Source organism: Ranitomeya variabilis, chromosome 1, assembly GCF_051348905.1.
Source record: "Ranitomeya variabilis isolate aRanVar5 chromosome 1, aRanVar5.hap1, whole genome shotgun sequence".
Taxonomy (NCBI): domain Eukaryota; kingdom Metazoa; phylum Chordata; class Amphibia; order Anura; family Dendrobatidae; genus Ranitomeya; species Ranitomeya variabilis.
Genome location: NC_135232.1, coordinates 615386681 through 615409982, shown reverse-complemented (window position 1 = coordinate 615409982; position 23302 = coordinate 615386681). Strand labels below are relative to the sequence as shown.

Here is a 23302-nt window from a genome sequence, read left to right as displayed (position 1 = left end):
AAAGGCACCTGTAGAATCTAATCTTTATTAAAAAATGCAAAATTATAATCTTGCCAATTTCACATTGGCCTTTTTTATCTAACTTCTTCATGTTTTAGTAAATGCACATGTGCATTAGCAGCAATGAACATACTCAGACCCTATCTTTTGTATTGGAGCATCTAATGAGCATGTGTAAAGGTCATTGTGGAAACAAGGATGTGACACTACAAGTGATGATTGGTGGAGCTTTTATCAGCTTTGTTTAGAGGTGTTACCTGTCACTGTAACCCTGCCTCTGATGTTAATGAGCCCACTGTAAACTCTTCTAGAAAGAACAGGAAGTATGAATCTAAAAAACAAACAGTGGCCAGCATGAAAATTGCAAGACTACTAATTTAGGTTTTTTTAGTAAAAATCTTGATATGGAAAAAAATAGCAGAAAAAAATACATGTAACACAAAAACTGATTTCAAGAATAGGTCATTTTAGGTCACATTTCCTTTAAAAGTGAATTTTTAAGACATTTTGCTTCACAAATGTGAATTGTCTTTGGAAATCTGGTTGTGCTGATCCTTGGTGTGGTAGAATGGATTAGCATTGGATGTCTGTACAAAATATTCATCATATTCCATAAGATGAAAACCAACCCACTGTCTGAACCTCCACGCTCTGACAGACAGTGAGTCATGTAGAGTTGCTCAGTCAGTCATGCGACCTAATATTGCACAGACCTGGCACTCTCGCCTACAGCTCCCATAAATTACTACACAGCTTTCACAATCTATCATAAACACTTCTGAAAATTTTTAGTATTTGATAATGTCCCTTCCACAAAAAATATATCACATAAAATCTTCATTTCAATTTTGAACATTAACGGTGTGTTCAGACTGACTTTTTTTGGGGGGGTGAATTTTTGGAGCAGAAATTGATCTCAGACTCATTGTGTTCCACCTGGAATCAAAGAAATTAAAGTGTGGTAATGTCACGCTGTGGCTATACGAAAATATTGAAAGGGGCCCTGCGCCGTCCCTAGGACTTGGAGGCTAACTATCCCTGCTCCCAAAGATACCTCTAAAGGTGAGGAGGTTTTGGCCACTAGCCTTACTGCTCTCCTGTAATTCCCCAAGCTGTCCACTCCCCCTCCCCAGGAGGCCTGGGATGGAAATGCTAGTATATAAACACATAAGACAAACAGGGATAACAAAAAGCAACTAGCATACAATACACTCACCAATGGTAGAAAGGTATATAGGGAAGGGTAGGAATGTACAAACCAAATGGGAATGAGACAATGAGGAAAGCATACACCGAAAAACAGCAAGCAACAATCTCCAGCAGCAACAACGATCTCCAACTCAGCACAGCGACAACAAAAGGGCTAGGAAGTAAAACTTTCACTGGCAAGGAAGAGAAGGTCTGGCCAGATTTTATAGAGGGAGAAAATGACCAGGTCAGAAACAGCTGTGAGACGGTGCTGCAAGTTTCTAACCAGCATAGAAAGGGTCATTAACCTCTTCAGCACCAAAGGAAACAAAATCCGTGAAACACGAACACACAGGCTAAATGGAAGATCTGCGATTCACAATACGTAGTGATCTTCTAACTCCACATCTCCCAGGAGGGCGTGACCCACTCGTGACAGGTCCTCTGCTTAGGACCCTTTTCTGAGAGAGCAGCTTAATTTTGAGATGTGGTTGCCACTTTGGATAACCTACAATATGTAGAAGGAGCCTAACAGCTCATTGTCTAGCTTATTAACTGGGATTAGGCGCTAACAGTGCTCTCCAGCAATCTTATTGTCCTACTGCAAAACAGAAAAGAGCTTGTAAGCACTGAGCATGTTCTGCTAACAGCAGTGGTCGGTCTCCAAGTTAACAAGGTGAAAAGGAAATTGTTCATATCTCAAGAACGGATGAAAATTTTAACAAGCAGTAAATTGCAAAATTGGAGTTACCTATTAATGTAGATGGGAATGACCCTCTTAACCTCCAATGATCAGCTGATATCCGCATAGGAAACGTGGCATTAAATGGTTAAACTCCATCAGATTCCTAAATTTGGTAGAAAAATTGTCTTTTTTTTTTTTTTAAGAGTACCACACTTAATTTCCTTTTCAAAAAGAGCATTAAACAAGTTAGACCAGATTGCAATCTGCAGTTCACGTCCTCTAGTTTCTTATGTAAATGCACAGGGTCGGTTATGAGAAGAGAAGCAAAAGTGTTTAAAGTGTTGGTATGTTCAACAATCATGCTGGGATTACTAGGTATGTGTTGGTAATATTATATCTAAACATATTGGATAATGTCTCCATCGGTAAATAGTGTTGGGATATAAACATTATAAAAGTTCCATGTAATGGAGGTGACATGATGTTACAGACTCTTTATAAGTGACTAGATGGTGGCCTGATTCTAACGCATTGGGTATTCTAGAATATGTATTTATGTATATAGCAGCCACATAGCACAGGCCACGTAGTATATAGGAGCCATGTAGCATATAGCAGACAAATGCTACGTGGCCTGTGCTATATACTATGTGGCTGCTATATACATACATACATATTGTAGAATAGCTGATGCGTTAATACAGGCCACGCAGTATATAGCACAAGCCACACAGTATATAACACAGTCCAAAGAGTATATAACACAGCCCACGTACTATATAACACAGCCCACGCAGTATATAGCAGCCACGCAGTATATAACACAGGCACATAGGTGACGTAGTATATAGCACAGGCCACGCAGTATATAAAACAGGGCATGTAGTATATAGCACAGCCCACGCAGTATATAACACAGCCCTCGCAGTATATAACACTGCCCATGCAGTATATAACACTGCCCATGTAGTATATAGCAGCCACACAGTATATAACACAGCCCACGCAGTATATAACACAGCCCATGTAGCATATAGCAGCCAGGCAGTATATAACACAGCCCACGTAGTATTTAGCAGTGTGGGCACCATATCCCTGTTAAAAAAAATAATTAAAATAAAAAATAGTTATATACTCACCCGCCGGGATCCAGCGAAGCTGTCCCTATGCGCACGCGCCTGCCGCCATCTTCCGTTCCCAGGATGCATTGCGAAATTACCCAGATGACTTAGCGGTCTCGCGAGACCGCTACGTTTTCTGGATAATTTCGCAATGCATCTCTGGCAACGGAAGATAGCGGCAGGCGCGAGCGCATCGTCGGACGATGAGAATAGCAGGTTTTTTGTTTTTTTTTTAATTATTTTTAACATTAGATCTTTTTACTATTGATGCTGCATAGGCAGCATCAATAGTAAAAAGTTGGGGACACACAGGGTTAATAGCAGCGGTAACGGAGTGCGTTACCCGCGGCATAACGCGGCCCGTTACCACTGGCATTAACCCTGTGTGAGCGGTGACCAGAGGGGAATGTGGAGCGGGCGCCGGGCACTGACTGCAGGTGAGTAGGGAGGGACTAATCGGACTGTGCCCGTCGCTGATTGGTTGCGGCAGCCATGACAGGCAGCTGGCGAGACTAATCAGCGACGCGGGATTTCCGTGACGGAAGTTGCTGACAGAAAGATGGAAGTACCCCTTAGACAATTATATATATAGATAATACTTCCCCATGTCCTGTAGTTATTACAGAGTAAACATTTAGCTCAGATCTGTAAAATGTATTCGCATTATAAACAACATGGCAAATAGCAATTAAAGCTGAAATAATCAAGTAGAATTTAATAACACAAATTTGTACATTTCAAGACTTCTCTTGGTTACAGAAGTGTTGTTTTCATGCTGTGAGATTAGAGACATACAAGAGATTGGCTGCTGTAGATAATACATTTTCATTTGATCATTTTAGAAATGCTCAGCTCATGAGATGTCATCTCCGTAATCAACTGACCACTTAAAGAAGACCCGTCAGCAGGAGGATTTTAGACTCTTAACTAAAAACATGGCTGTATTGGCGCTTTGAAGCTGATTAAAATGATACCTGTTTTGAAGAAATCCGTTTTGTCATTCTTCTGTTATCATGCGTGTAAGTTTTATGCCAATGAAGCGCAAGTGCAGGGGGACTGGATGTTGCACTTGGTCTTTTCCCGTCTGCCTCTACTGTAGAAACAGGTCACTGAAAAAGCAATGATCATAGTCATGGACCGGAAGCAGAAGGGGGGCAGCTAACACCCAGCCTGGCAGGAGAAGACCATGTCTGATGTCCACTCCCACTGCACTTGCATATCATTAGTATAAGACTTCTGCAGTTGATTACAAAAGAACAACAAAACGGATTTCTTAAAACAAAGGTACAATTTTAGTCATCTTTAAAGCACTATTACAGCCATATCTTTAAGAGTCCAAAATACTGCTGATAGTTCCTCTTTAAAGTAGTATTCTTGTGATTTTATAAAATTTATTCTGTAGACCCCTAACATATATGATTCAACTTGTATTAACTTATTTAGTTGTTTGTTTTTATGTGAAAAAAAAAATCATGGTATATTTCTAATCAGGTAATGAAATATTGAAGGGATTACAATGTTTCCCTCTAGGAATTACATGGCTTTATGTTCTCTGAACTGGGTCACAATCTCCATCACATGAACTTCTCGTTTAATAAAATTGCTTGGACTGTATCACTTAGGTTCTTCACAGAAACTCATATCACAGTTAATGATGATGTCAGTACAGCTCCTGTCACACAGTATTATAAAAGATGACAGTTCAGCTTCCATGAATGTTTAAAATATTCTGTTACTTTATTCAGGAAAATTTAGATGAGGGGGTAATGACAGTATTATCTCAGCAGGCAAAGATGATCCTTGATATATAGCTGTCCATGAGATGCTCTACTGCTCTCATGGTGGAACTAGGTGGAACTGTAAGGAAATAAGTATGTCATATATAAAAGAAGTGCAGAGTGTAATAGACAATCAGGATGAAGGTACAGAAAAAAACGCTGGACTGCTTCTCTTAAAGATACCCATCTACAGTTGATCAAAATGGACATTTTTAACCAAAATGATGATTCATCAGGGCAAATTTAACAAAGAACAATACATTTAGCCAACCATTTAACACATCGCTATAGTCTAGACACAAAACGGCGGAGAGTATATTAGGTTCTGACAGTTTGGTAGTATACATTTTTTGGAATGAATACCATGTGTTAGGAATCAGTCAGACGTTCATGCCAATCGATACGAGGACGGGCCCCTAAAGAATGGACTGGCCACAACTCTCTGACTCAAGCATGACAGCTTCATATATTTCTACGAGGCCCTCATGCTCGGATCGGGGGAGACTCCTTCAGTCTGTGCTTTAGCGATCTGTGTTCGGAGCGATTGGCATGGACATCTGAATATCCTCCAATGCATTCAACCATAGTTGTTTTTTAAAGCAAAGCATGGTTCCCTGTCCTCAGAAGGCACCATAACAATGACTGAAACACATTGAAATCTTAAATTCTAACTTGATTTGTAATAGTGTCAGAAGATTAGATTAAGGTTGCTGATCGGCTGATTGCATGGCACAACAGAGTCTAGTCTCCATACCCAGCTGTCTCATAGACAATGAGTGCAGCAGAGGCCGCGCATGCGCACGTCCACTCTATTCTGGAGAGCCATGTTCTTGGGATCGCTGGCAGAATCATCTTTTAACCCCCTTTTTAGACAGGCGTAATCAGATTTCCCATTAGGGCTGGAGTTAGAACTATACAGAAGTCTATAGAAAAGTATAAAGCTTTCAGTTATGTAAAATGACTTTTCCCCGCCCGAGTTCCCATGTCAGACTACAGACAGTTTGTACACCCGTCTGTATATTGTGCAACATTGTGCAACTGAATTTTTAATAGTGTTTACACAGACGTTCAGGTCCCCCGGGTTATCTGCTGTGACCAGAACCCATGGAGTTTTTTTTACAATCTTCTTCTTGATCTTGTCATTACATCAAACTGTTAGTGTTATAATGCCAATGTTATAGCTGTCCATGTAAAATAGTAATGCTTGCTTCATATATCTGATTTCTCCAGCAGGATGGAGCACGCTATGTTCATGAGTTCAGATGAATTGGACGACGATGTGTTTTATCCAGATGACTTTGAATTCTCAAGGGAGCCTATAACTCCATCGTCAACGTCAATGTTCTCTCCGAGTCCTCCTTACAATTGTCTCCTCAGCCGGTTCCAGCTCTTCACTGTATCGCACTGCTGCGGTCCAGGATGCAGGATTACGGAGTGCAAAGACAAAGCCACTCAGACCCTAGAACCGTCCTCCACCAGTGGTGATATCATGTTACCGTGTGGCGTTTCGGAATCTCCACCGAGACTCTTCTATGGTAAGAGGCAATATTGTCCTGGTTGTGTGCCTACCGTAGATTGAAATGTGCATTTGTCCAATATTGTACTTCCATCATCATTTCTACAATGGAGTTTGATGGCCCCTTTGACTTTTAACGTGACCCGTTAATTCAGATCGGTCACAAGAAATATGGTATGGTTTGACTATTAGGAGCGATCAAAGAATGTGTATTTATCATGCAGGAAACTTTCATCATGTCTGAATTAAAGGGAATCTGTGAAGATAGTAACCACCAGGATGGCGTTGAGCAACTAGGATTTAGCGTTTCAAACATGCTCATGTCAAAACTGTCAATTGCCGCACTACATTACTAGGAAGATGAGTCAACTGGGAGGAGGCGCATGTGCAGATGAAGTCAAGCACAGGACACTTGGCTTCACTGTGCATTTGCATGTGCCTGCTGTCAATGGACTCATGTCCCGCTCAAACTCATCTCGGCAAGGTCGAAATCCTTACGATCTATTACAGATAGATCTGACCCAGGCATGTTTGCAATGCTACACTCCAGGTACGATTGTGGTGTGTTAGGACCCAACCTCGTGACAGGTTCCCTTTAAAGGTAACCTGTCACTAGATTCATGCTGCCCAAACTATAGGCAGCATGAATCAGACCCGATATAGTCTGGGTGTGGCATTTTAGATAAAACATAGTTTGAAATGGAAGGAATATAGAGAGGGACCTGACCAGTCCGGATGACTTCTTCACCGTTTGACTCCAGAGAATAATTTTTTACCCCTAGATTAAAATAATAAAAAATAGCTGTTGCTCATCATCACCTGGTCCAGTGTTTCCTCTCTGCCGCTGCTCTGGTGATTGTTTACATGCTGCAGCAATTTCATCATGATTAACGTACATATCACCGCTGCAGCCAATCAGCTCTGCCGATGTAGGGAGCTCAGTGACTGTCTGCACTGGTGACATGTGCTGCCACTGCTGCAGCATGTAAGCAACCACCGGAGTAGTGGCGGAGAGGCAGCACTGGACCCCAGGAGAGGGAGCAACAGCTTTTTTTATTTTATAATTTTCGAGTCACAAGGAAATTTCCTGGGCATTGTTCTTACACAAGGCTCTGACAATCAATGTCGCTGGCTCTCAAAAACAGGAAACGCTGATAAATGTGATGGCCGTCACCTCTAACCTGTCATTGAGCCCCCACTGACCCGATACCCCACCACTTGTTCCTTCCCAGTTTGTGACCTCCACCATTTCCTGTGTATGGATTGCTGTTTGCTGCATGTTTTCTTGTGGTTTCCATCTGTCACGAACGCCTTATTGTATTTCTATTGACTATGTGTCATTTTTCAGACACAGATTTGTAAAATGATCATTGGCACGGCCTGCTCATGCAACAGGGAAATGGAAACTCCTGTGTTTCTTATTAGCACCATTGGCTTTGTGCCACCATCAGTGCTGGCTGTGGCTCTTCTAGTGCGCGGGAATGCTCTGCCCATATGTGTGCAGATAGTGGAGCGCTCTGCAAGGCACACGACATATGGAAGCCACTGTTCCCTGGCCTCAGGGGAAAGATAGGCCGTGAGCCAAAGCCTGCACAGGACTTAGATGATGGATGCTCATGGATATCTTTCATGCTTTTGCTTTTTTTCTGCAGCAGGCACTCTCTTGCCATAAGGAGCTACTGGTAGGCTATTGAAAATTTGAAGTAGATTGTAGTCTACTGTAACCAGTACAGGCATTATAGGCCATCAAAGGCAGAACGGAGGGGTCTGACTGTAAATAAGTCAACCTGATGAAGAACTGAATGCTACAGCCTCTTCAATATGCACCTGCACCCCATGGTGGCTTTTTTTTGCAACCCTGACTTATTAAAGGGGTTGACCGGTCAGAATATATTGATGAACTATTTGCAGAGTATATATTAGATCAATGAAGGGTCCAACTCTCTTCACCCCCACCACTAATCTACAACAAGCTCCACATGTGGCCACTTGTAATCACATTGAACTCATTTGCATTGGCCAGTTCCATTCACTGTGCAGTGGCCACTGCTGGGTACTGCTCAGCTGCGTTCAATGAGTAGGGGCCACTGCTGGGTACTGCGCAGCTCCATTCACATTGCAGTGGCCATTGTTGAGTACTGCGTTGCTGCGTTCAATGTGTAGTGGCCGCTGCTGGGTACTGTGTGCAGTATCTTTCAATGTATAGTGGCTGCTGCTGGGTACTACACAGTTGCGTTCAATGTGTAGTGGCTGCTGCTGGGTACTGTGTGTGTGCAGTATCTTTCAAAGTGTAGTGGCCGCTGCTGGGTACTGTGTTCAGTATCTTTCAAAGTGTAGTGGCCGCTGCTGGGTACTGTGTTCAGTATCTTTCAAAGTGTAGTGGCCGCTGCTGGGTACTGTGTGCAGCATCTTTCAATGTGTAGTGGCCGCTGCTGGGTATTATACAGTTGCGTTCACTGTGTAGTGGTCACTGCTGGGTACTGCGCAGTTGAGTTCAATGTGTAGTGGTCACTGCTGGGTACTGCGCAGTTGAGTTCAATGTGTAATGGTCACTGCTGGGTACTGCGCAGTTGTGTTCAATGTGTAGTGGTCACTGCTGGGTACTGAGTAGCTCCATTAAATGTGCAGTGGCCAAAGCTCAATATTGTGCAGCTCCAATCAATGTGCAGTGGCAGAACCTGAGTACTGCACATTTCTATTCAATGTGCAGTGGCTGCTGCTGTGTAGTGCGCTGCTCCTTTTATTGTTCAGTGACCATTGCTGGGTACTGTGCAGGTCCACTCACTATGTAGTTGCAGTTACTGGGTGCTGCAGAAGAAGACTGCCCAGCTGATGCCACTATACAGTGTATGTACCCTGCGCAGTGGGACTCTGTCCAGTGGGATTACATCTGGCATCCGCCAGAGCTTGTGACAGCTGATCGGTGGGGGTGATAGGTGTTGGACCCCACTAATCTGATATTGCATAGATTGATGACCTATCCTTAGGGCTTGTGCACGAGTGTAAAAATCGGATGAGTGCTATCCGTTGTTATTCTGAGAAGGTACCTTTTTAGTCCTACTCTAGGAAAAAGTGTGCAGAAATTGTCTTATATGCCATTAACATTCAATTATTTCTTTAGCTGATTATTATTTTGTTGGGAGATGCTACATGTTTTGACTTTTTTATGGATACTTATATTTCTCAGCAGAAAATGTATTGTCTTTACAAAGTCATCTGTGCATCAGTAATAGTCAGTGATTACGCTACTTCTAGCTCATCGTGAAGGATCCGATCAAGTTTGGAAAATCCACATCTATTTATTCATTTTTACATATCTATAAATTTCGGAAGCAGTCAGAATACATTGCATAATTGTTTGGATCAAACAGAAAGGGTTTACTGTAAGGTTTTGTCTTTTCACACTGATAACTAATAGTGATGAGCGAGTATACTCCGTTGCTCTGAGATTTAGTTTTCTTTGCTGCAGCTGGATTATTTGCGGCTGCTAGCCAGGCTGAGTACATGTGGGCGTTGCCTGGTTGCTAGGGAATCCCCACATGTACTCAGCCTGGCTAGTAGCTGTAAATCATTCAGCTGCCGAGATGAAAACGAAATCTCCGAACACTAACAAATACACGGAGACCACCTGAGCGTGCTCGAGAAAACTCAAGCAACAAGTATATTCGGTCATCACTATTTTCACTTTATTTGTCTGTGCATTAGGGGAGTTTTCTGATTTCAGAAAACTCTGTCTCATTAAAAACAAACAAAAAAAAAACAAAAACTGCGCTCTACTCTCCTTCCCCAGGTCCAGTGCTGAGATCCCATCACTGCTCCGGCATCTGTTATTATTTGCAGCTGTGATATCGATGATTAATGAGCTCTGCCCCGGTAGACAGCACGAGCCAATGAGCTCACTGATTGGCCGCACCACTGTCAACAAGACATCAGCGCTGCAGACAATAACAGCCCTTGGGTGCAGTGGCAAAGACTCAGCACTGGACCTGAGGAGGGTGAATATAGACATGTTTTTTTTTAATACACAGCAGCCAGGGGACAGGAGGTTTTGTGAAACCGGAAAATCCCTTTATATATGGACAATATCAGATAATATCTTTCTTACCTATAGTGGTGTTTCTGCGTTGTAGGAAATGCTGGATATCTCTTACACCAGTCTACAAACCTATCCATACCAACTGGAAATGGGACAGGTCGTCTGAGGCAGGAACTGAGTGCTGAGCGCCGAATTGCTCAAAAGTTGCAGTGCATCGGTGATCAATTCCACAGACTTCATCTACAGAGGGTAAAGTCACATAGATTTTTTTTCATTAATACACCATGTTCCAAATTATTATGCAAATGACATTTTTCTCGGATTTTCCTAAATGGTCGGTGCAAATGACAGTCAGTCTAATAAAAGTCATCACCCGTTAGATTATACATCGAATTTTATTGAAGAAACCTCCCAATGATAACAGTATAATCTCCAAAATGGATAAAAACTCAAAATGCACTGTTCCAAATTATTAGGCACAGTAGTATTTCTAAACATTTGATATGTTTTAGAGAACTGAAAATGCTCATTTGTGGAATTTGCAGCATTAGGAGGTCACATTCACTGAACAAAAAAGCTATTTAACGCCAAAACATCCCAACAGGCCAAGTTACATGTTAAGGGCAGTCTCACACGTCTAGATAATTCCGGTACCGGAAACAATCGGTACCGGAATTATCCGTGTCCGTGTGCCCCTACGTTTCTGGTGTACATCAGTGTGGCACACCTGCGGCACGCGTGTGCTGCCCGTGTGCCCACTGGGTACCACACGCACCGTGCTGGGTACCACACGTACCAGCATCTGGTGCTGAATCCGCGATTCATATCTTCTATGCAGCAGCGTTTGCTGCATAGAAGATATGAATAATAGTGTTTAAAAGAAAGATCTATCTGTCCCCCGTCCCCCCACCCCCTGTGCGCCCCCCCGCTGTTCTGAAAATACTCACCCACCTCCCTCGTTGGCTGTCGCTGCTTCCTGTCCTGGCCGCACCTTCTACTGTATGCGGTCACGTGGGGCCGCTCATTTACAGTCATGAATAGGCGGCTCCACCCCTATGGGAGGTGGAGCCGCATATTCATGACTCTAATCGGCGGCCCCACGTGACCGCATACAGTAGAAGGTGCGGCCAGGACAGGACACTGCGAGGGACGCGGGTGAGTATTTTCAGAACAGCGGGGGGGCGCACAGGGGGTGGGGGGGCGCACAGGGGGTGGGAGGGCGGGGGACAGATAGATCTTTCTTTTAAACACTATTATTCATATCTTCTATGCAGCAAACGCTGCTGCACAGAAGATATGAATGGCGGCTTCAGCACCATGTGGGGGGGACAGCGCTTACTGTAGCGCTGTCTCCTGCACGGCACACGGACTGCACACGGAGAACTTCCGTGTGTGGTACGTGTTTTACACGGACCCATTGACTTTAATGGGTCCGTGTAATACGTGCGCTCCCACGAACACTGACATGTCTCCGTGTTTGGCACACGGAGACACGGTCCGCAAAAAATCAATGACATCTGCACAGATGCATTGATTTTAATGGGTCTACGTGTGTCAGTGGCTCCGGTACGTGAGGAAACTGTCACCTCACGTACCGGAGCCACTGACGTGTGAAACCGGCCTAACATAGGAACCCTTCTTTGATATCACCTTCACAATTCTTGCATCCATTGAACTTGTGAGTTTTTGGAGAGTTTCTGCTTGTATTTCTTTGCATGAAGTCAGAATAGCCTCCCAGAGCTGCTGTTTTGATGTGAACTGCCTCCCACCCTCATAGATCTTTTGCTTGATCATACTCCAAAGGTTCTCTATAGGGTTGAGGTCAGGGGAAGATGGTGGCCACACCATGAGTTTATCTCCTTTTATGCCCATAGCAGCCAATTACTCAGAGGTATTCATTGTCATGCATGAAGATGATTTTGCTCCTGAAGGCACGTTTCTGCTTTTTATGCCATGGAAGAAAGTTGTCAGTCAGAAAACCTATATACTTTGCAGAGGTCATTTTCACACCTTAAGGAACCTTAAGGGTATGTGCACACGTTGCGGATTCTGCTGCCGATTTTTCCGCAGCGGATTTGGAAAATCCGCAGTGCAAAACCACTGCGGATTTTATCGCGGTTTCTTCTGCGGATTCCACTGCGGTTTTACAACTGCAGTTTCCTATTGGTGCAGGTGTAAAACCGCTGCGGAATCCGCACAAAGAAATGACATGCTGCGGAAAATAATCTGCTTCGTTTCCACGCGGATTTTTCCGCAGCATGTGCACAGCGTTTTTTTTTTCCATAGGTTTACATGGTACTGTAAACTTTGGGAAAACTGCTGCGGATCCGCAGCGTCAAATCCGCTGCAGATCCGCAGCAAAATCCGCAGCGTGTGCACATACCCTGAAAGGCCCTACCAGCTGTTTCCCCATGATTCTAATCCTAAATATGACTCCTCCACCTCCTTGCTGATGTCGCAGCCTTGTTGGGACATGGTGGCCATCCACCAACCATCCACTACTCCATCCATCTGGACCATCCAGGGTTGCTCGACACTCATCAGTAAACAAGACCGTTTGAAAATTAGTCTTCATGTATGTCTGGGCCCTCTGCAACTGTTTCTGCATGTGAACACTGTTTAGGGGTGGCCGAATAGTAGGTTTATACACCACAGTAAGCCTTTGAAGGATCCTACACCTTGAGGTTCAAGGGACACCAGAGGCACCAGCAGCTTCAAATAACTGTTTGCTGCTTTGTAATGGTATTTTGACAGCTGCTCTCTTAATCCAATGAATGTGTCTGGCAGAAACCTTCCTCATTATACCTTTATCTGCATGAACTCTGTCTGTGCTCTGTTTCAGTCACAAATCACTTCACAGTATGATGATCTGTAGCGTCCCCACTGCCGCAGGGCCGAGGGGTACCCGGTACCGGGCCTCTGAGTCTCTGCTCTGGGATTGTCACGGTGGCTAGACCCGGTCCGTGACCCTGCTGAGGGGCGCCCAATAATAGGTGTGGATGATGGTGGTAGTGCGGTGCAGTGCCGGTAAATAACGAGGACACCAGGTTGCAGTCTCTTTACCTTTTTACTGAAGGTTTGGAGGTACCCAATCCAGAGCACTGTTAACAGGGCTGGCTGAGACCGGCCGGTCCGACGGCACATCCAGAGTTCCCTTTGCAGGTGGGAATCAGTGTCTACCTTCTAGCGCCTGTGTGTTGTAGTCCTTCCTTGCTGAGCTCCCCAGGATAGTCCTCACAACTGATTCTGTCTGTCTCTGACGTTCGTTCTCTCTCCGTCCCCCAGATGATATGGTTAGGACGCACCCGTATGATGGGGTAGGCCTGGAGTTCTTCCGGGACTCTAGAGTCGCCCCTCTCCCACAGCTGCCTCCGTTGTCTGCTTAGGTGTTTTAGTGAGACAGCCAACCTATAATTGACTGTCCTGCCGTGGTTTGAAGTAATGCTTAAAGTCTCTTACTTTCTCGGCGTTCCGGCCACCGGCTGTTTGCGCCTCAGAAGGATGTTGCCTCGATCTTACAGCACGACTCCTTCTGGTCCTATCGCCTCTTTGCTGTATTCCCGTTTTTCTCTCTCTTTTGTCCTTTCTTAGGAATCTGTCAGGATCCCATCCCTGACAGGTCCTCTCTCTAGCTCTTCCTAGTTACTTCTCTCTGTCTTCCTGTCCAACCCCCAGTTTTACCAGAGTGTGAGGAGTGGCCTACTAGATAGAACCACTCCCCCTGGTGGCCGGAGTGTGAAGTGTAGTGTGAGTGTTACCTGGTCAGGTGAACCCCTTTAGTGCAGTCAGACGTAACATCACTCCCCTTAGTGGCAGAGCGACATTACTGCAATGACCAGGACTCTGGGGTGCTGCAGATCACTCTTAAGTTTTCGCAAAATATCTAATGTTTTCATACCTTGTCCAAGGCATTGCACTATTTAACGCTTTTCAGCAGCAGAGATATCCTTTTCATTTCCCATATTGCTTGAAACACGGTGCCTGCTTAATAACGTGGAACATCATTTTTAAGTAGTTTTCCTTTAATTAGAATCATGGAAAACTAATTATCACATGTCTATAAGAGGTTGCCGCGCTGAAAGGAACTTACAGATCAATATGTAGTCCTATATACGGAATGTCCACTTGCGTAGCGGTTTCTTCCCCCACTGTTCAGTAGTGCTTGGTGATGGGAGCGTCCTCCCCAAGGTCCCCCGTGAAAATCCGCCGCCGCAACTCAGCGGTAGCCTCGGCCGATGGCGCCGCTGTCGGCGTAGCGAGGTGAGCGGGGGGTGTGGTTAGATGGTGACATCACCTGTTCGTGTATGACGGACGTGAGTAGGGGCCAATCCTGACGCGTTTCGAGGGAAACGTCCCTCTTCCTCAAGGTATGGCACCTGCACTGCCGCTGTTCTTATATATCTCTCCACGCTTCTGCAGCCTTGTGATCTATCAACAGATGTTGCATTATGCTAGTCAGCTCATCCCCGACCTAGCCTAGTATGACCGACCCGGCTACTACTCTCAAATACTGTGCTGTGGGCATAACTAATTAAAACTTTCAGTTGCGGCGGCGGGTTTTCACGGGGGACCTTGGGGAGGACGCTCCCATCACCAAGCACTACTGAACAGTGGGGGAAGAAACCGCTATGCAAGTGGACATTCAGTATATAGGACTACATATTGATCTGTAAGTGCCTTTCAGCGCGGCAACCTCTTATAGACTTTGATTATCTTTGGGCAGTTACACACACCTTACTGGCTGGTTTTGCCTGCTGCTGTTCCTTCAGGCACACGTGTTTCCCGCCATTGTGATCTACAGATATACTAATTATCACATGTGTTTAAGATTGATTTCAGTGATCCATTGAGCCCTGAGACACAATACCATCCACGAGTTTATTTGAAAAACAAAACAATTAAATTTTTATGACACTTAAATCCAATTTGCATAATAATTCGGAACACGGTGTAGTCATGAGTTAGATCAGTTACCAATGTAACAGGACAATACCATTAATGTACTGAGCCATGACCTCAACAACCTCACACACACTCGGGATGAATTAGGATTGGGACCAGACCTTCTCAGTCTTACATCAGTGCCTGACGCCACAAATGCCCTGTTCTCGAGAGGGCTCAGGTTCCCAAACAACCATTTCAAGGCCTTTTTACACAGTCAAACAAATGTTGATAGAAATATTCAGCCCAATCATTAAAGATGCCTAGTGATCAGTCTGTACAAATGTTCCATGGCCGACAGCGCATCCTCTCATGTTATCAGAGAATGTGCTGCAGACAAAAAATGCCTATTGGGGAACAAATGATCACATGTCAATCAATCATACGAACCCCCATCCTGATCATTGCTGAGCACTGGTTGTCTTCCCATATTGTCCATTGGCTCTTATTCGTCTGCCCTTGTAAAAAGACCCTTTAAAAGGGTTGTCCAGTTAAAAAAAGATATTACCTATCCAGTGGGAGTCCGACCGATCGGCAGGAAGGGGAGCTTTTATTTGCATAATAATAGAGCGCCAGTGTGCTATGCGACCTGCTCTCCTCTCCATTCAGTTCCTGTGGATCTGGCTCTTGGGTTTTTCCGGCAGCCACATAGAGAATGAATGGAGTAGCATTGGGTGTCTCATCTGCTGCGCCATCTTCTAACAGGGGTAAAGGTTCCTTGTTCTACCAATCGGTGCCGGTCCTCCACCGATCAGTTATCAACTTTCTTGTGGATAGGCAATAACTTGTTTTAAATGGACAATCGCTACAAAGAGTCGGTGGGCCTCCATACACAGAAGGTTGGCTGATGTATATGGGGACATTTACCTTTATTTATTGTTTCGAGAACATGGATTTCTGATATATTCAGAGTTGCTTGTCTACAAGGGAGCATTCCGAATCACTGGACAAAAATCAGACATTCTTCCGGTTTATTTGGTTTAGGGTATTTGCAGCTTTGGCGCCTTTTCCAGATGTGATAAAATGGACTTTGAGCATTTTTGGGGAAAGAAAAACTTCTTTGGGGCTGTAAATCAAGCTTCAGCATGCATCCGAGGAAGTAAAACAAGCCTTGAATAGAAAGAGGAAACCTAAATGACCTCACATCTACACACAGCAGGATCACAGTATATGGACCACAAGTTAATTCCACGCGTTCATTGAAAAGGTTACAATCTATTAACTGCAAGGTTGATTCAGACCAGTGGGAAGTATAATGCGCAGGACATCTTGTTTTGGTAGGAAATAACAGAATAGCTTGTATTTTAATCATTTACCTCTCTACTTTTCTGTGCTTAGGAGTCTAGTGGGCGGTCTTACTTAATGATTGACAGCTATCTCCGTAGTTACAAGCTGCTAATCATTAAATGATGGGATAAAGCAAATGGAAAGTAAAGGGAAAGATTGAGGTGGATTATAGGAACACTTATACTGCTAGCAAACCAACTCGGGTCATGTACATTTTTAGTACAGGTGCTCTTTAAGAAATAAAACAAGAAGTTGTAGAACAGGTTTTGTAAAAATGCCATTGCACAATATTTCAGCTTTGTGAATTGTATATTAGAGAGGCCAGAATGAGGCTGGTCAAGGCCAAAAGATGGAATATATCCAATTTTAAGAGGAATCAAGGAAATAACTAAAATCATGATAGTAACGCCTCAGCCATTTCATCCTTTTTCAGCTTGCTCAGACACATCAAACATCACAATCCATGAGCTGCAACATCAGAAACAACCCCTTTAAAAATGATGGACTCAAGTTTTGCTGCCATAAACCTACATGATTTTGGTTCGAACAGCTGTAGTCAGCCAGCTAGGAAATGTAGTATTATATGGTAGCCATTTGCCATTTTTCCTGGCTCTTAAAGAAGGTCCCAAGCAGAGGTCCACTGTCTATGATGTCTAAAATGTTCCCGTTTAAAAGTGGTGGTGCTTATCCAGGGAGGGTCTATGGATGTGCTGCTCAGCAGAAGTAATCAGCTCCCTGCTGTGTCCGGCATGGCAGTACCACACCCTATTTAAACTCCGAGCAGTCTACTGGGAGTTGCAAGTTTGCTTTTGGGCAACTCTGGTACTATTTGTTTGCTGATGTCTTCATCTTGACCCTGTTGATTCTGACCACATATTCTCCATAATCCCTACTGACTTTGACCCCAGATTGTCTGATTCCACTCTTGATTGACCTAGTACCTCATCCCATTTATTCCTCTGAGTATAGTTTGTCTCCTTATTCTATTCCTGGTTTGCCCTTCCTGAAACTCACCTGGCTAGTTTGACCACTCTTGCTTCAGGGTCACTCCTCCTTCTGACTACTACTCCGTGGGCGCAACCAAAAGGGCCCTTTTGTAAGTCCAGATGCTCATATAGGGGTTAAAGAGTGAATGCCAGGATTCTTCTGGGACAAGTGGCTAGTGCCAAGTCTTTCTGAGATTGCCAATGAAGTTTTACAATGAATTGCTATAGTTTTGCAGTAGCTTTTGGTCATGTGTTAGTACAGGTAAAACACTGTTGCTTTGACCCTACACAGTTTTTGGATGTGTGGCACCTTGAGAGGAACGTCCAAACATGACTTATAATATGTCTATATATAGATTATTAAAACTTTGAATCTGAAATGTCAGGAGGTTGTGCTCTATCACTTTAGGACCAATTAGGCGACATTACATATACACTGCTCAAAAAATAAAGAGAACACTTAAACAGCACAACGTAACTCCAAGTCAATCATATTTATGTGAAATCAACCTGTCCAGTTATGAAGCAACACTGATTGTGGTTCTGCAAGGGATGACCAGAGACCTGTTCTCATCCTTTTTGCCTGTTGTTTTGGTCACTTTTGCATTTTATCATTGCTCTCACCCCTACAGTAGCATGAGGTGGTGTCTACAACCCACAAAAGCTGCTCAAGTAGTGCATATCATCCAGGATGGCACATCAATCCGAGCTGCGGCAGGAAGGATAGCTGTATCTGTCACTACATTGTTCAGGGTATGGAGCAGATACCAGGAGACAGGCCAGTACATCAGGAGATGTGGAGGGGGCCATAGGAGGGTAACAATCCAGCAGTAGGACCGCTACCTCCTTCTTTGTGCAAAGAGCAACAAGAGGAGCAGTGCTAGAGCCCTACAAAATGACCTCAAGTAGGCCACTAACATCCATGTGTCTGCTCAAACTGTTAGAAACAGGCTCCATGAGGATGGTATGCGGGCCCGACGTCCACAGTCTTACAGTTAAACACCGTGCAGGGCAATTGGCATTTGCCAGAGAACACCAAGATTGGCAGATTCCACATTGGTGCCCTGTGCTCTTCAAGGATGAGATGAGGTTCACACTCAGCAAATGTGACAGTCTGGAGGCGCCGTGTACAACGTTCTGGGTGTGGGTGTGTAATGGTGTGGGGAGGCATTTATTTGGAGGTCCGCACAGCCCTCCATGTGCTAGCCAGAAGTACCCTGACTGCCATCATTAGGTACTGGAATGAGATTCTCTAACCCATTGTGAGACCATGTGCAGGTGCAGTGGGCTTTGAGTTCCTTCTGATGCATGAGAATGCCAGACCTCATGTGGCTGGAGTGTGTCAGCAGTTCCTGCAAGATGAAGGCATTGATGCTATGGACTGGCCTGTCCGTTCCCCAGACCTGAATCCAATCGAGCACATCTGGGACATCATGTCTCGCTCCATCCACCAACGTCACATTGCACCATAGACTTCCAAGAGTTGATTGCTGCTCTAATCCAGGTCTGGGAGAAGATCCCTCAGGAGACCATCAGCTGCCTCATCAGGAGCATGCCCAGGCATTGTAGGGAGGTCATACAGGCACGTGGAGGCCACACACACTACTGAGTATCATTTCCTTGTTTTGAGGCATTTCCACTAAAGTTGGATCAGCCTGTAATTTGATTTTCCACTTTGATTTTGAGTATCATTCCAAATCCAGACCTCCATGGGATATTAGTTGAGATTTGCAATGATCAATTTATGTTTAATTGTTCTTAAAGGGCCACTGTCACCCCCCTCCAGCCGTTATAAACTAAAAGAGCCACCTTGTGCAGCAGTAATGCTGCATTCTAACAAGGTGGCTCTTTTAGTTTTTGGTTCAAGTATTCCCAAAATAAAGCGTTTTGAAACTTAGCCAAAATACCTGTCGTTAGCCAGGGAGGCGGGTCCTCACTCTCCAGCTTGAACCGCTACTCTGCCGTCACTCAAATCTTCAGGGGCTTTCGGCGCCACCCCCTCAGCGCTGTTTACGCTTCAAAACCGGCGCCTGCACTGTGTACTACTGTGCTGCGCAGGCGCAGTAAGCTCTGGCCGTCTGACGTCCCGAGCAGGCTTTTAGACTGCTCCTGTGCGGGCAGTGCGGCCACCCACCTTTGGAATCCCAGCCCCGCACTGTGCATAATGCATAACACAGTGCAGGGCTGGGATTCCAAAGGTGGGTGGCCGCACTGCCCGCACAGGAGCAGTCTGCAAGCCTGGCTGGGACGTCAGACGGCCAGAGCGTACTGCGCCTGAGCATCACAGTAGTACACAGCGCAGGCGCCAGTTTTGAAGCGTAAACAGCGCTGAGGGGGCGGCGCCGAAAGCCCCTGAAGATTTGAGTGACGGCAGAGTAGCGGTTCAAGCTGGGGAGTGAGGACCCGCCTCCCTGGCTAACGACAGGTATTTTGGCTAAGTTTCAAAACGCTTTATTTTGGGAATACTTGAACCAAAAACTAAAAGAGCCACCTTGTTAGAATGTAGCATTACTGCTGCACAAGGTGGCTCTTTTAGTTTATAACGGCTGGAGGGGGGTGACAGTGGCCCTTTAATTAGTGATGAGCGAGTGTACTCGTTGCTCGGGTGACCTCCCAGTATTTATGACTGCTCGGAGATTTAGTTTTCATTGCGGCAGCTGAATGATTTTATAGCTAGTAGCCAGGCTGAGTACATGTGGGGGTTGCCTGGTTGCTAGGGAATCCCCACATGTAATCAAGCAGGCTAGTAGATGTAAATCATCCAGCTGCCACGATGAAAACTAAATCTCCGAGCAGTCATAAATACTCGGAGGTCACCCGAGTAATGAGTACACTCGCTCATCACTATTCTTAACGCATTCCACTAAGTAATAAAGAAAGATTTGCAACTGGAATATTTCATTCAGTGATATCTAGGATGTGGTATTTTAGTGTTCCCTATATTTTTCCTTGAGCAGTGTATATATACCCCTCCCTCGCTTGTAAAGCTTTAGACACATCCTTCATATGAACCCAAGCCTGAAACCCTCAGACACCTGTTATGGGTTTAGTTGAGCATCGCCTGTGATGTCATTTCTCCTGTTGTTTACTTGCTGTCAACATTGAGCGATTTATACTTGCACCTGCTTTTGAACCTTTGACTGAACCTGCCCTGGCCCTTGGCTAGTTATTCTAGATCTCGACTCATTGTTTGTATCATCACTTCTTTCTAAGACTCTAGTACAGACTACAAAGTCCTGGGGGTAGGTAAGTATTCATATAGTCACTAAAGGTATGTGCCACAGGTCTTTCCTCACTTACAGTATGTGGACACGGCAGCTTTTTGCCGCCAACGTACCCACTAAGTTTTTTAAAGATGAAGTCGCTTCAGAAAAACACTGGTGGTCAATTTTGGCTGTGACACAGGTCATGCAGCCAAAGTTTATTATGTACTCCTACATTGCAAAATAAGGCAGTTGAATGGGGTTGAAATGCGACCCCAAGGGTACTGCAAGAAGCAGTTGGATTTTTTATTTTTTGCTTGGCCCAGTAGAGGTATCCTAGGGGGTCACAACGAAGACCCATTCCCTAGTATTGCACTGTGATCAACTTCAATAAATTTATGCCTGCAGCATATTAAAAACAATCCTGAAAAAAAACACAAAAAACATTGTTTTTTTCAAAATATTCTAGGTATGAAACTAAAAAAACCTCTTTTTTTTTAAGAAGTAAAAATTTGTTTTTGTACATGTTTTCCAAGTTCTATAAGAAAAATTCTACAATGAAACAACCCCTAACCACAGCATGGTGCTTTGGAAAAAAAAATGCCTCGGATCCCCCCAAAAAAGCCACTAAAAATGTTATAAAACAAAATATATTGGAGGGAAATTATCATGAGGGAAATTTTTAGCACCATTTTCTTTTTGTGGCTACATGGCCTTTGCTTAGCTATAATTTATTAAACGTGTTGCCCAATGTTTGATAAACTTGGCGCATCTTTAGATATTGCGCTTCTGTTTAGAAAGGATTTTCCATTTTTTTTTTACACCTCCCCTATTCTGCAGCGAGAATTTCAGCTTCTTATATACAGGCTTTGTTCTATTGTGATGATGTCACAATAGAGCTTGTCTTTATTTCTAGGCTGTGTTCTATTGTATTGTGTATATGGTTCTATTGTATTGTTGTATTGTACTGTGTTCTATTGCATTGTGTATTCTGTATTGTGACAATTTTGTTCTCTTCAGACTGTTTTTTATTGTGATGATGTCACAGTACTGTTTATCTATCTCTATCATGAAGAAAAACTAAAAGCGTGGAATGTGCACCAACTGGAAAGATTTTTCATTTCATGTTATGAATGAATTATAAAGTGTTCATTTTAAAGATCATATATCATCTGTAATATATGATCGTCGTGAAATAAACACTGACACCTACAGTATATGCCGCAAACATAGCTGTACCTAGTAGACAACTAGTCCAGGTTAGCAGGAAAACTATTGCTTTCTGCTGTCTGCTATAACATTTAGCCTTGTGTTTTATTCTGATGATGTCACATTTAAAGGGAATCTGCTGGGTAGATTTTACTACTGAGTGTTGTGACTTGATTGTATGGGTCCTAGTACAACAATAAAAATGACGTCCGTCTTGTAATACGATGTGTCAGCTCTGAGAAATCAAGCTTTGAACCCTGAAAGCAAATTATCCTGACAGAGCATTGAGGGAGTGTCCATATACTCAGAGTACATTGACACTCCCCCAATGTTCTTCCAGGCTAATTTGCATGTGGCTTCAAAGCATGATTTCTCAGCACTGGCACATCGGATTACAACAGGACAAGTGTCATTTTTATTGTTGTGTTAGGACCTATACAATCATATCACAAGACTCAGTAGTAAAATCTACCCAGCAGATTCCCTTTAAATGTGACATCATCAGAACAGACAAGGCTAGAAAAAAACATGCAGCGAATAGGCTAGAATGTTTGCATAAATGTTATAGCATTTGTTGCTATACGACCTATACAGCCATATCACAATATTCAGTAGTAAAATTGCAGAACGAATCCCTATAACTTTAGGTTGTATTCTATATTGATGTCATCACAACGGTTTAATTTAATAAATGTCTTTATTTATATTTTTGTATACAGATTTTTTTAAAAAATATGTGTGGTCATGCTACAATATTGCTTTTGTTTTTTAATTGCTGGAATATTTTGTGTTGTGATGATGTCAAAATAGGATGTGTCCATTCATACACCAGAGACAGAATCTGGTAGGGATTGTTGTATGGTTTTACAGTCTAGCATCTGATACTTAAAGAGTAACATGATTGTTATTGAGCACCTCTCTATTTTTTAACAAAGTAAAGGCATCACAAGAGTGCAAATTTATCTGGCGTCATCAATTTGCTATTACACTAATATTTTATCAAAAATGTGCCAAATTTAATAAAACTGTCCATGAAAGATGCATGTACAGTAAAACACGTTTGGTTTGCTTGTTTGATTGATTATTAAGGAAAATGTTTTTGGCTTCTTCAATGATAATTACTCAAAATCACATGCACCATTTAAAAATAATGCGTGCAACTTTCCAGGCATATTTCAAATGTGGTTTAATGCATTTTTTATGCTTTTTTGCTACCAATAAAACTGCTAAAGTGTAATGGCACCTTTCCAAGAGAATCATTAACTCAAGATCTTCAGTAGGGAATGCTGTGCACCCACCACTTGTCCGTGTCTTGAAAGTTGCAGCAGCTTCCAAACTCTTAGAAATTAAGG

At 43.6% G+C, this 23302-nt stretch overlaps 1 protein-coding gene across 5 annotated transcripts in view; it reads left to right on the top strand.

Moving 5' to 3' along the window:
• Positions 1 to 23302, top strand: part of BMF (Bcl2 modifying factor) — a 72829-nt gene that overhangs the window by 22555 nt on the left and 26972 nt on the right. For 3 of the 5 annotated variants that reach the window (XM_077260640.1, XM_077260638.1, XM_077260642.1), the window contains 2 exons: positions 6003 to 6307; positions 10419 to 10573. In XM_077260640.1, coding sequence (XP_077116755.1) covers positions 6003 to 6307; positions 10419 to 10573 — 460 coding nt within the window. The remainder of the gene's footprint in view (positions 1 to 6002; positions 6308 to 10418; positions 10574 to 23302) is intronic. The other 2 variants (XM_077260641.1, XM_077260639.1) reach the window with 1 other exon arrangement.